The 12,897-nt window shown below is 44.7% G+C and overlaps 2 protein-coding genes across 8 annotated transcripts in view; one reads left to right on the top strand and one right to left on the bottom strand.

Annotated features, from left to right (window-relative positions):
• AMDHD2 (amidohydrolase domain containing 2) overlaps positions 1 to 7,648 on the top strand; it is a 63,562-nt gene extending 55,914 nt beyond the window's left edge. For 2 of the 4 annotated variants that reach the window (XR_004961800.1, XM_036280769.1), the window contains one exon: positions 7,368 to 7,647. The gene's annotated coding sequence lies outside the window, so the exon portion shown is untranslated. Of the gene's footprint in view, positions 1 to 4,829; positions 4,919 to 7,367 lie in introns of all 4 variants that reach the window. The other 2 variants (XR_004961798.1, XR_004961801.1) reach the window with 2 other exon arrangements.
• The window catches only part of PDPK1 (3-phosphoinositide dependent protein kinase 1), an 81,040-nt gene that overhangs the window by 1,960 nt on the left and 66,183 nt on the right, over positions 1 to 12,897 (bottom strand). For all 4 annotated transcript variants that reach the window (XM_036280760.1, XM_036280761.1, XM_036280763.1 and 1 more), the window contains exons 11-12: positions 9,438 to 9,655; positions 89 to 146 (exon numbers count right to left, since the gene is read on the bottom strand). In XM_036280760.1, the coding sequence (XP_036136653.1) occupies positions 89 to 146; positions 9,438 to 9,655 (276 nt within the window). The remainder of the gene's footprint in view (positions 1 to 88; positions 147 to 9,437; positions 9,656 to 12,897) is intronic.

The raw sequence follows: 12,897 nt of genomic DNA, 5'->3' as shown, positions 1-12,897 counted from the left end.
AGGAACCCGAGAAGAAGGCTTGAACCTGAGTAGGAACCAGAAGGGAGAGACAGACACACAGGAAGGAACGGCGGCGGGTCTGACTTACCTTTCGCTTATCTACGGGACCCATTTTTAGTATTAAATTATTTTCTACAAACTGATGCCTACAAAAGAAGAAAACAAGAATGAGACACTCACATGAGTCAGACAGAAATTCTCCAAACTCCTCCCTTCAAAACAAACTTACCAATGGCATCTGTGAACTTTGCTTCAACCAAGCCTTTCCCTTCACAGCTCCAAACTCACTTCAATGTGAGGAAACCCCAATGTAACTGAGCACATGACCAGATACCAGAAGTATCACCTCCTGTCCCCTCTCACTTGGCAGCCTTCACACAACCGAGGAAAGGTAGAGGGAGACAGGGTGCAGAGCTGAGCCCATCACACAAGTCCTTATCAGTTTAAACAAAATGAACCGAGACATGAAACTCCTCCAAAAAAGCAGAGCCCGCTGGGAGCCAACCCGAGGACAAAGCCTACTGTTCACGTTACCTCCACAAGTTGAAACCCCAAGTCAGTGTTCAGAATACCCAGAGCCACTCAGAATCATAAATCCAAGAAGGCTCAAACTGGACTTGTTTTAAGAACATCACATCTGGCCCTGGCCGGGTAGCTCAGCTGGTTAGAACATTGTCTCGATACCCAAGGTTGTGGGTTGCATCCCCGGTCAGAACACATACATGAATCAACCAATGACTGCATTAATAAGTGAAACAACAAATCGATGTTTCTCTCTCTCTAAAATCAATAAAATAAAAAAAGATTTCATCTGGTGTTTCTACCATAGTTAATAAAATGCTTTTAATTAAACATGGCAGGAATTTGGAAGAGAAAGCTTCAAATACAGGTTTTGGTTTAATATACATAATTAGCAAAATATATGTCACTTTGATTCCTGGGAGTTTAAAAGAGGTTGCTTTAATATTTGCAGGTTATGTCCTCTGGTTAAAGCTAACAGTTACTGGTTTATGTTCTAATTTTACTAAAATTCTTGATCCAACATTCTACTGTAGAAACAAAATATTTTATATTTGAAAACATGTAAGACAAACTCATCTCTGACAATTTTACCACATAAGCACCTGAGCGCATCCACATGCTTCTCTGATTCCTTTCGGGACCAGGAACATGTTCAAACTGACTGGCCGAACTGCTGGAACCATGTTCTCCCAGTCTGACCCACCCACACCAACCCACACCCTAGAGCCCATTGGGCTTGCCTACCCAGACCCTATCACCATGGAATGAGCCCCACGCAAACTGATGCAGCATCATGTGGATTTTGAAAACAACTAAGAAGAATTTTAACAACAACAACAAAGGACAGTGATCTACACATTTACAGTGTTTCATTCTCAGAGGTACTTAAAAATCAAGGAAATTTCTGAAAAGGAGATCTAATGAGGCTCTCTTGCAAGACAGAATTACATGGAAAAAACAGTGCAGCCTAACAGAAAACATCTTCTGACAGGCCCTGTTACATAAGAACCCAATGTATAATAAAGAATCACAAGTTAGCCCTAGCCAGCTCAGCGGTTAGAACGTCAGCCTGCAGACCGGAAGGTTGCAGGTTTGATTCCTGGTCAAGAGCAGTCATGTGCACGTGCTCTCTCTCTCTCCCTGTCCCTCCCTCCCACTCTATCTAAAAATTAATGAAGCCCTGTAGGTGTGGCTCAGTGGATTGAGCATCATCCCATGGACTGAGGGGTCCTGGTTTAATTCCCGGTCAGGGTACATGCCTGGGTTTCAGGCTCGATCCCCAATAGGGGGCATGCAGGAGGCAGCCAATTGATGTTTCTCTCTCACATAGCTGTTTCTATCTCTCTCTCCTTTCCCGTCTCTCTCAAAAAATCAATAAAAAACATATTTTTAAAAATGTTGAAAAAAAATCAATAAAAAATATCCTCGGTTGAGGATTAACATCAACAACAAAAGAATCACAAGTTAATAATAAGGGGAAGACTTTAATTATACTAGGGCAGGGAGGAGAGTGTCAATTTAAGCCCAGGCCAGTTCAAGACCTCAGCTAGCCAGGCTGCTGGGGTGCTGGGCTGGTGGCATTAGATCATCAGGGAAGCCTGACAGACAGTAAAGGAAAGAAAAGACCTCTTAGCATTTTTGCAGCCTCACACAGATTAATGGGATAGACAGTTTAAAATATTAAATCAAACAAGTGAAGAACTAGAAGAAAAAGAGAAGGAAATACTGGTCAAGCCTAGGTGGGAGGGCTTACATTTTTAAGCTGGGAACAAAACAAGTCACCTAATACAGAGTAATATACATGACTACATGAGAACAAGAAGAACCTCAAATTACAAAAACAACCAAAATTAACAAGAAAACACACTGGAGAAGATTTTCAGCAAATACAATATCTGTACTTTACAGAGCATCTACAAAGTGGCTGACATAAAAAGCTTAAAACCTCAATGGTCAACGATACAAATTGGAAAGTCCCCAAAGAGGAATTAAATGACCCAAAAAAATTCTCAATAAAGAAATGAAACCGCCCTGGCCGGTTTGGCTCAGCGGTTAGAGCGTCGGCCTGCGGTCTGGAGAGACCCGGGTTCGGTTCCCGCTAAGGGCACGTACTTCGGTTGCAGTTTGTCCCCAGCCCTGGTTGGTCGTGCGGGTGGCAGCCACTCGATGTGTCCCTTTCACGTCGATGTTTCTCTCTCTCTCTCCCTCCCACTCTATCTGTACAAAAAATGGAAAAATGCCCTCGGGTGAGGATAAAAAAAAAAATAAAAATAAGAAATGAAACCGACACGCTGGCTGGTTTGGCTCAGCGGTTAGAGCATCAGCCTGTAGACCAAAGAGTCGTGCGTTTGATTCCGGTCAAGGGCACATACCTTGGTTGTGGTTTGGTCCCGGCCCTGGTGGGGGTCGTGCAGCAGGCAACCAATCGGTGTGTCTCTCTCACATCAATGCCCCCCCCACCACTATATCTGAAGATTAATGGAAAAATATCCTCAGGTGAGGATTTAAAGAAAAAGAAAAATGAAACTGAGCCTCTTTCACATATTCTATTGAAATGCATTGGTGAACAGGCAAGTGCCACAAGGATGCTGTGGAAGGGGTGGTCTCACTCAGCACCTGAAATTAGGACCTGCTGAAAAAGCAATTTGGAAATAATGTACTGCTGAGTAGTCCCACTTCCAAAAATCTATCCTAAGGAACAAAAGACAAGCAAAGACCAGAAACCACCCACATTCACACTGTGAATCTGAAGCCACAAAATGGTTCAGCAACAGAACATTCTGGTACCACATGGAAACAGACGAGCTCCTTCCTGGTCCCTGCAGAGTGAGGACCCCAAATGACAGGCATCAGTCTGTCTGAGGCACATGGATGCACATTCTCTCTCCCTCATACATGCCTGCCAGCACACAGCCACCTCTCCCAGGGTCTCTAATTACAGGACATAGGAGAGACACTGGTGTTCCAGATGGTGAAGAGCTGATGCTGGACTCCTGACCAGATCCAGTGCCTGGGGTGAAATGAGCTTAGGAGTAGGACTCAAGGAGGTGGACAGAGTTGGTCAGAAGCTCCCTTATTAGCATGAACACCAGTCTGTTCACTTAGTTAATTAATTAGTTCAAACAGGCTACTAGTTATTTATCTACTTTGAAAAGTTTAAGTACTTAACAGAATCCTTTTGATTTTTGTACTTCAAAGAATCAATTCCTACTCTCCTGAAGAAACCACCCCTTCCCCCACATTAGGCACCTTTTTCTCTCTGGCAGGTGACTGGTGCAGTCTACAGATTCAGAGCTGAAAGCAGACCTAAGTCAGAGACATATCTAACTCTTGGCATGCAGTTAGCATGTATAAGAGGCTTTACCACAGCCCCCAAGATCACACACAGCCTTCTGAGTGCCCCCCCAACAGGCTACATTTATCATCACCTCATTATAGATGTTGATGCAGGGGTGCAGGGTCTCATATTTGCCCCGTCCTTTTATGAGGGGTGACAGTGTAAAATCCCCCTTGAAGAACTTCCTGATCCAAAGCCAGGGTCTTCTCATCACCCTATCCCATCCCACTCAGACCCCAAGAACACCAGTTTCAAGGATACAAGATTGAAGCCACCAGCAAGCTAGAGCTATTTTAGGACACAGCCACCAGGGAGAGCCCAGTGAGGCTGCCAGAGAGGCTCTGTGTGACCACCTCGCTCTAAAACACCCGCCCTCAAACCTTCAGGTCTCAGAACCCCTTTATACTCTCAAATCTCATGAACTCCCTGACCGGTGTTCTCAGTGGTTAGAGCGTCGGCCACACACTGAAGGGTTATTGGTTTGATTCCCAGTCAATGACATGTACCTGAGTTGCCCCAGTCAGGGTACATGCAGGAGGCAACCAACTGATGTGCCTCTTATCACATCAATGTTTCTCTTTCTCTCTCTCCCCCCGCCCCCTCTACATCACCCTTCCACTCTCTCTAAAAATCAATGGAAAAAATATCCTCGGGTGAGGATTAACAAAAAATAAAAGAAAAAAATAAAAGACTTTATGGAAGGACCCTCAAGAGCTTTCCATAATTTGGGTTATGTCCATTAATATTTACTATGAGAAATTAAAACATTTTCAAGTATTTAATTTATTTAAAAAAAACAACTGTCACCCCAATAAATTCAATAAAAATAAAAAATTAAACAAAAATAATAAACCCATTACATGTGAATATAATTGACATTTTCATTTAAAAAATAACTTTTCTGCCAAAGATAATTAATGAGAAGCATGACTACTGTACATTTGTAAATCTCTTTAATATCTGGCTTCAGGGAAGAGAGCTATACTCTCCTACCAGCCTCTGCCTTTACTCTACTGCAATATGTGAGCTGAAGGACATGAAAAACTCAGCCTCACTCAGGTAAGTCACTGGAAAAAGGAGGAGCATTTTAATAGCCTTTTCAGATATTTGTGGGCATATTTCTTTGATACAGCACCCAAATTCGACAAGTGTAGTTTCTTAAAGGTTAGCTGCGGTGTGGAATCTGAATCCCCAACAATGAATTTTTCATATTCTGTGACATCAGAATTCATCGATTGACCTTGCACTTTGTTTTTCTTTTTTACATTATTTAAGCCTGGCCCTGACCAGTTTGGCTCAGCGGTTAGAGCGTCGGCCTGCAGACCAGGGAGTCCCGGGTTCAATTCCAGCCAATAAATGTGTCTCTTTCACACTGATGTTTCTCTCCCTCTCTATCTGAAAATAAATGCAAAAATGTCCTCAGATGAAGATTAAAAAGCTCATTATGTGTACTTTTAAAATATTAAATTCCTTTATCTTTGAAACTCTAAATGATTGTTCTCAAAATGCTGCACCTTAACTGGCATCATAACAGTATGCAAAAATGTTTGGTTTATAGATACAAAACGGCAAAGTATTAACACCTATAAAGCCAAGGAAAAGATAGCTTTTGACCTATTTTTGTTTCATATTTACAGTTTTACCCAGTTTCTCTGGAGTAGAATCCTCCCTTCCATGCATCAGTGAACTCTGATATGTGTCTTCTTTTTAGCATCTTTAGACTTGGGGGGTGCTGCTATGGGTTGAGAAAGCAAGTCTTCTCCCTTTTTAAGTCAGTGATCCATACTCACATATAAAAAAATATAAATGTTCTTTTATTTTAATCCTTACCCGAGGACATTTTTTGTTTGCATTTATCTTCAGATAGAGCGGGAGGGACAGAGAGAGAAAGAGAGAGAGAGAAACATCGATGTGAGAGAGACACATCGAGTGGTCTCCACCCACACAATCCCAACGGAGGCTGGGGACAAACTGCAACTGAGGTACGTGCCCTTAGCGGCAACCAAACCCAGGACTCTCTGGTCTGAGGGCCGACGCTCTAATAGTTGAGCCAAACCAGCCAGGGCAAATGTTCTTTTATTTTAAAATAGCTCATTAAAATCTAAAGTAGCAGCTGCAGACACAATTTAGAAAGGTTTTTTGGAAAATTTTAATGTTATTGTAAAACAAGTCAACAAAGTGTACTTACTTGTATTTCCATGTTAGGCACGAAGAAAACTTCAGGATTTCAAAGAAATTATTTAAATGATACAGTTATAGTAATTATAGCAGGTATAACTAAAGACAGCTACTAAGAGCCTAGTAGCAATACCAAGAATTTAATACTCTCTAAAAATTCACTGTCAAAATTTATGACAGACTTAAGCAAGAAAGGAATCAGGAAGGCCTGTGGGAGGAGCTCTCTCACACCATTTGTTGGTTGTTAAATCCCTACAGAGAGAACTCTAGGGTTACAGCAGAGCTCTAAGGTTAGAACAGCCCCTCCCCTTATCTTCCTCTTTCCCTGAGTAAAGAATTTCCTGATTCTTGAAATGTGGCTTTCCATGTCAGATTACAATCCTTCTTCCCCACCCCCACCTTGGGAATCCTTTGTGCAGATGGAATACCTACCTGACTTTTTGTTTAGGGTGGACAGCACATTATTTAGACTGTAAACCAACTTCTTTGCAAGATTCAAAAAACACATCCATTAGCCATCAACACAATAATGTCATCCCTACAGTGTGTAGCCTCTGAAAAACTCTACTGTACATTCATAGAGAGTGAATAAAGCAAATATTGTTTTAGTAGTATTACAGAAATATTATTATGGTCTGTGGGCCATACACTGAGAACCTCTATTCTAAAAATCAAAATGCTTGACGGATCTCCCACTGGCCAAATAAGTGACGCCTCAAGCTCTTGGTAGTCATCAGCCTCCAAAAGGGCCTGAACCAAAAGGAAAGGGAGAAAACCTGGAACAAAAAGAGGAGGCAAGAGGCTGAACATTGTGACTTGCCATCAGGTGCTCCATTCTACCCAGAACTATAGGCTAAAGGGCCTGTGCCACCAGGGGCCTCTTGAAAACGCCTAAGGCAAAGGCAAGTGGGCCTTCTGGGGAGTCCCCCACATGACTGCAACAGCACCTCTCCAGTGCTCTGCTACTGGCCACGCTCTTGGGGAGGACTCAGCAGGTAGGTATCCCAGGAAGCTCTTGCACAACCCAGGCACACAGACCTGCCTAGAGCGTGTGGTCCACCAGTGTTCAAAATGTTTTGATCAAAGCCCCTCTCTCCTCAGTACACATTAGTACTCCTGGTAATACCTATTTAGGAAATATGGATTCCTGAGAAGTGTAGAGTATTTCAGCTGGCCACCATCTATACTCACTTTTTCTAGACGCAGTAATTTTTAATAGCACAAACTCTAGCTTCACCCATGTGCTGCTTTTCCCCTGCATCCACCCCCTCCTTGCTTCCCTCCTCCACATGACTGCTCCTAAGTCACATGCATTCTCTCTCATGCCCAGGCAATCCCTTAAATCCTGCCCTACTTCTCCTTCCACCTCCACGTCCAACATGACTTCCTGGAAGACAGCGCTCACCATGACCCCTGGCCTTGGGCTCCTTTCTGCCCATTCAGAAGGTGAAACTACAAAAATCTGTGAGGAAAATGTAAGGGTGAAGAAGTTCTTCTCAACATCACCAAGGTGGAGAACAAAATAAAAACACGAACAGGTTTAACTTTGTAAGAATTTTCAACTTTCATTCAAAAACATACAGACAGACTGAAGAGATAAACTGAAGAAAAATGTTTGCAGAATAGACAATAAATATTCTTCATGTCTATGGCTCTTTCCTTTTTTTCTTTAATCCTCACCCGAGGACATTTTTCCATTTCTTGTTCAGATAGAGTGGGAGGGAGAGAGAGGAAGAGAGAGAGAGAGAGAAAGAAACATCAACGTGAGAGAGACACATGGAGTGGCTGCCACCCACACAACCCAAACCGGGGTGGGGACAAACTGCAACCGAGGTACATGCCCTTAGCGGGAACCAAACCCGGGTCTTTCTGGACCGCAGGCCGACGCTCTAACTGCTGAGCCAAACCGGCCAAGGCATGTCTAATGCTCTTAAAAGCCAATTTAAAAAAAATGCAAAACAGCCCTAGCCAGTTTGACTCAGCAGTCAGAGCATCAGCCCGTGGACCAAAGAATCATGGGTTTGATTCCAGTCAAGGGCACGTACCTCAGTTGCAGTTCAATTCCCGGCTCTGGTCAGGGTTGTGCAGGAGGCAACCAGTCAATGTGTCTATCTCATGTCAATGTTTCTCTCTCTCTCTCTCTCCTACTCTATCTGAAGATAAATGGAAAAGTATCCCCAGTGAGGATTAAAAAAGAAATCAAAACATATAAGAAGAAAAACAAAGGACACAAAGTACCTTGAAACATAAATACAAATGGCCAATGAATCTAGGAGATGTTTGCTTTGATAAGAATACAAATGCAAATTCACATGAGCCCATATTTAGAGCATCAAAATGCTCAAGGACAGGCTTGACCACTGGGGAAGCTGGGGTTCTCAGGCACTGAAGATATAAAGCACTGCTTTCTTAAATGTACATACCTTCACTCCACCTGCCATGCCAAGACTCCACCTTAAAAAAAAAAATTCACCCCCGGCCAGTTTTCTCAGTGGTTAGAGCGTCGGCCTGTGGACCAGAGAGTCCTGGGTTCCATTGCCGCTAAGGGCACGTACCTCGGTTGCAGTTTGTCCTTGCCCCAGTTGGGGTCATGTGGGTGGCAACTAGTCAATGTGTCTCTCTCACATCGATGTTTCTTTCTTTCTCTTCCCCCCACTCTCTTCCTCCTGCTCTATCTGAAGATAAAAGCAAAAATGTCCTCGGGTGAAGATTAAAAAAATAAAAAAGAAAAATAAATATTCAGACAAGTGGAAAAAACTATGTGCAAAGGATGACTTACAATACCAAAAACTCTAGAACACCCCAAATGTCTCACCATGGAGCAGTGGTTATTTAAATCATGGTGAATGAATGCCCAGCTGGTGTGGCTCAGTAGTTGAGCATCGACCCACGCACCAAGAGATCACTGGTTCGATTCCTGGTCAGGGCACCGGACCAGATTGTGGGCCCAATCTCCAGTGGGGGGTATGCAGGAGGCAGCCAATCGATGTTCTCTCTCATCAATGTTTCTATCTCTCTCCTTCTCCCTTCCTCTCGCTCTAAAATCAATAAAGAAAAATATTTTTAAAAATCAATCAATCAATCAATCAATCATGGTGAATCATGTCTGAACACAGATGCGAGCATGCCTGGCCTGCTGATTCCCAAGAGCTAGAGCCGACAGAGTCCCAAACGCACTCACTCCCAGCCCAACGCTTCTGAATACCTACTTCCGGTTGGACTCTTTGAGGGGCCTCACTGCAGAGTGTTAATGGCAATTTTGGGAGGCGTGAGGTGGTACGGAGCCTCACAGACAGTGGTGATGAAGGTTGGATGCTTGCTCTGTTTACTGTGTCTCACATTCCCATTATTCCACTCTGCATTTTTAAAGGGAGTACTGCTTATGCCTATAAATTCTTACCAAGGGTTTCCACTGGCCTGCTTCTCCAATAATAACCTCTTCTCGTCTTCAGAAAACTGTAAGTCCAGTTCAAAAGAATTAGTGTCCAGGTCATGGATATACTGCTCGATGTTGCTGCCTGCCCTCTGTGGTAGACCCGAGTCCGAGGCAGACAGGGAGTGGGAGGATGACGACGATGACACCTGCATGCAGCCAAACTGGCTCAGGAGATTGTCGTACTGCACAGAGAATAGGGAAAAGTGAGAACGGTGTCCTAATTTTCCCTACGGTCCAAAGATGCAGACACACTTTGACGTACCCTACACCAACAAGCTCACAGCCTAAAGGCCCCTAAGCCCAGGTGTGAGATGAGCCTTGGAGCCGCAGCCCACCTCTGCTTCTCCAGGTAAGTGTGGGCAGATCTGATTTCTCCTCCAATGGACAGCTAGCTACTAAACCAAGGGCTGGATCCTGCCTGGTCTGGGTCCCCTTTCTGAGGAAAACATGAGAAAATGCCTGCCTCAAAGAGCAGTCTTCATCTCCAGGAAAGGAAGGCTTCTGAGAGCCCCTGTGCTGCCCTGACTAGATGGGCTTAGGATACCTTCTGGGTAGAGGTGGGGTGGGAACCTATGGCCCCAGAAAACTGACCCTCCTGGGTGCAGAGACTTAGTAGCAGGATCCTGTGAGCTCAGAACCTTTCTCCTTTAGCCCCATGGCCCTATGTCTCTTGGTCTACGGCTGTCACTACATATAATAATTTTACCGTGTTCAATTAAAAAAAATCCTTTTAATCTTTTTTTTTGGTATGTGCCCCTAGTGGGAACCAAACACGGGACTCTCTGGTCCATAGGCCGACGCTGGCCAGGGCTTTCCTTTTAATCTTAGCAAAGATTAATTAAGCTTAATATAGGCAGAGTTGCCTGCTATTCTGGAGAAAGCTATAAACCACTGGTGACACAGAAAACAAAATGACTCATAAATGTACCAAATAGGCAGAAGCTGTGCTCTTGCACACTCCTGGGCTGCTGTATAGCCAGCCCCAACATAGCTAACAAAGAGGAAAAGGAAGATGCCACCAGGAACAGGCAAGATGAGAGGGCAGTGTGTTGTTCCAAGTCCCCTGTGCCTCCAGAGGGATGACTCCCTCCTACAGACCCTGCACCCACCCTCCTCATGTGCTGCCCCGAGCAGCCTTCTTCCACGTGCTCACACAGCTCCAATAGCAGCCTTAGCCCTGCCTCACTGGCTCCCAGGTAGGAGTGATCCTACGACACTCCTGTGGCCCCTCCATCCAAGGCCTGGCACAGTTTCTGCTTCTTCTCTAAACCACCCCCACCCCCGCCAAGGCCACCCCTCTGGGCAGCGTCTTGCAGTTTACAGAGGCTTCCGTAAGTCTCCCTGGGTGTCTCAACAAGCCTGAGAAGCCAGTGAGATAACTGTTAGATCATCCCCATTTCTGAAATAAGGCTCAGAACTGGGCCAAGGTCACAACCCAATGGCCAACACCAAATTTAGAACTAGTCCCGTGTCTTTCCAATGCAATGACTGCCTTGCTACCATGGCGGAGCTGCTGGCTGACCACCATGACCACTGCTTGCTGGGTGAGTCCTGTCTTGGAGGCTCCACTCTACTGTTCCCCAGGGAAAGCTCCAGATGCTCCCTCTGCACTCTACTCTTCTCCCCTCAGCAGCACCTAGTACAGACCAGCACGAAACCCCAAACCTAGAAAGGACACATGACAAGAGGTGACACTGGGCTGGAGTGGAGGTGCTCACCAATGCATAGTGAGAAAACACCAGACTGTGCTGAACACTGAACTTTTCTCCAGTGTCCACTCGGATTCCAGACACAAGCAACACCATCAGCGACCAGCATGGGGTTAGGAACACAGATGAGAATAGGGTCCCTTCTCTCTTCATTCCCTAAATAAAGACACGTTTCTGCTCCTTGAATTCAGAGGGAAGTCCTTTTCCTGCTGAAAGGACACTAGACTCTTTTGGAGCCTCACAGATGGTGAGACTGCCCCTCTGTGACACAATGTCAAGCCCTGTAGGAAGGGAATGTCTCCTTGAGCAGTTTCCTCTGTATTTGATAACGTTCCAGGTCAAAGTCTTTTCCAAGGCTCACTAAACTGTCCAAAAGTGAAGTGTGGTATAGGGAGCTCAGCCCGAGTACTTTCCAAGGCTTTCAAACCACACAGCCTTCAAAGCTGAGGATAAGCCATCTAACAAAAAGCAAGCTGTTAACATGTCGAGTTGGTTTGAGATGGCAACAGTTGAATACTGAGAAGCCAGAGATCTCAACATAGTGAAGGCAATGAAACTTCAGAGAGAGGGCCTGAAAGACACTCAAGTGTGTGTGTGTGTGTACACACATACAAACAAACATGCATATGTACACACTCACACACACATGCTTCATGAAGCCAAGCTTCCCAGGCACTAAGATCTGAGACACCTGGGGCCTAATCAGCTCCATCAGAGCTCAGTTAACAGAGCATGCTGCTTCCCTGGGATACCCCTGCCAAAGGTACTGGAGACACTAACATGCTCCTGCTAGCCATGACTTAGGAATGACAACAGGGTGAGGGGAGGAAGTCCTAGGGCTGAGCCCTCTGCCATCTGTATACATGGAGGCCGCAGACAGCCATGACCACTGCAACAAGGAAGCAGGTCAGGCTCCCTTCAAGTCTGGGCACAAAGGATATTTGAGGCCCTGGTTAGTTTGGTTCAGTGGTTAGAGAGTTGGCTCACAAACCAGAGTCACAGGTTCAATTGCCAGTCAAGGGTACATACTTGGGTTGCAGGTTCAATCCCTGGCACCGGTCGGAGTCATGAGGGAGGAAACCAATTGATGTCTCTCAAATCGATGCTTCTCTCTCTCTCTCTCTCTCTCTCCCCCCACTTCCTCCCTCCCACTCTATCTAAAAATCAATGAAAATAATATCCTTGGGTGAGGATTAAAAAAAAAAGGATATTTCAGAATAAGCAAAGGGGTATGTGTTGCTCACAACAGTAGGTAGAAAACATAAGGAGCTCTTGATTTCTAAGAGGTGATACCAGTAATAATTTCAATTTGACTCTGGATGACTCTTAGATAGAGTCTAGAATTACCATATCAACTAAAGTGGAACTCTACACACAATTTGTTAGAATAAGCCACAGTGATAGAACTCAAGCCAGAAAAATGTACTATCAATGATAATAAAAACACCTGAAGGTGGGTGGTGGGAACACTGCAGCTCATTGTACTCCTCTGTCCAATTCCACATGCTTCATAAGAAAAATTTAAAGAACAAAGTGTACTCCAACCTACATCTGCGTTCAAGCTGGTGACTACCCACATGCCCAGGTGCTGCACCTCTTGGCTTGTACCACAGTCCCCACTTCTACCAGGAACTATAAGCTGACACAGAGCAATATCATTCTCAGTACCATGTTTCCAAAAAGTCCAAAGCAGTAACACTCCAGGCTTCTCTTGG

Source organism: Molossus molossus, unplaced genomic scaffold (genome assembly GCF_014108415.1).
Source record: "Molossus molossus isolate mMolMol1 unplaced genomic scaffold, mMolMol1.p scaffold_m16_p_3, whole genome shotgun sequence".
In the NCBI taxonomy this organism is placed as follows: Eukaryota; Metazoa; Chordata; class Mammalia; order Chiroptera; family Molossidae; genus Molossus; species Molossus molossus.
The sequence above is the reverse complement of the archived record's forward strand: the minus strand, read 5'-3'. Positions and strand labels throughout refer to the sequence as shown.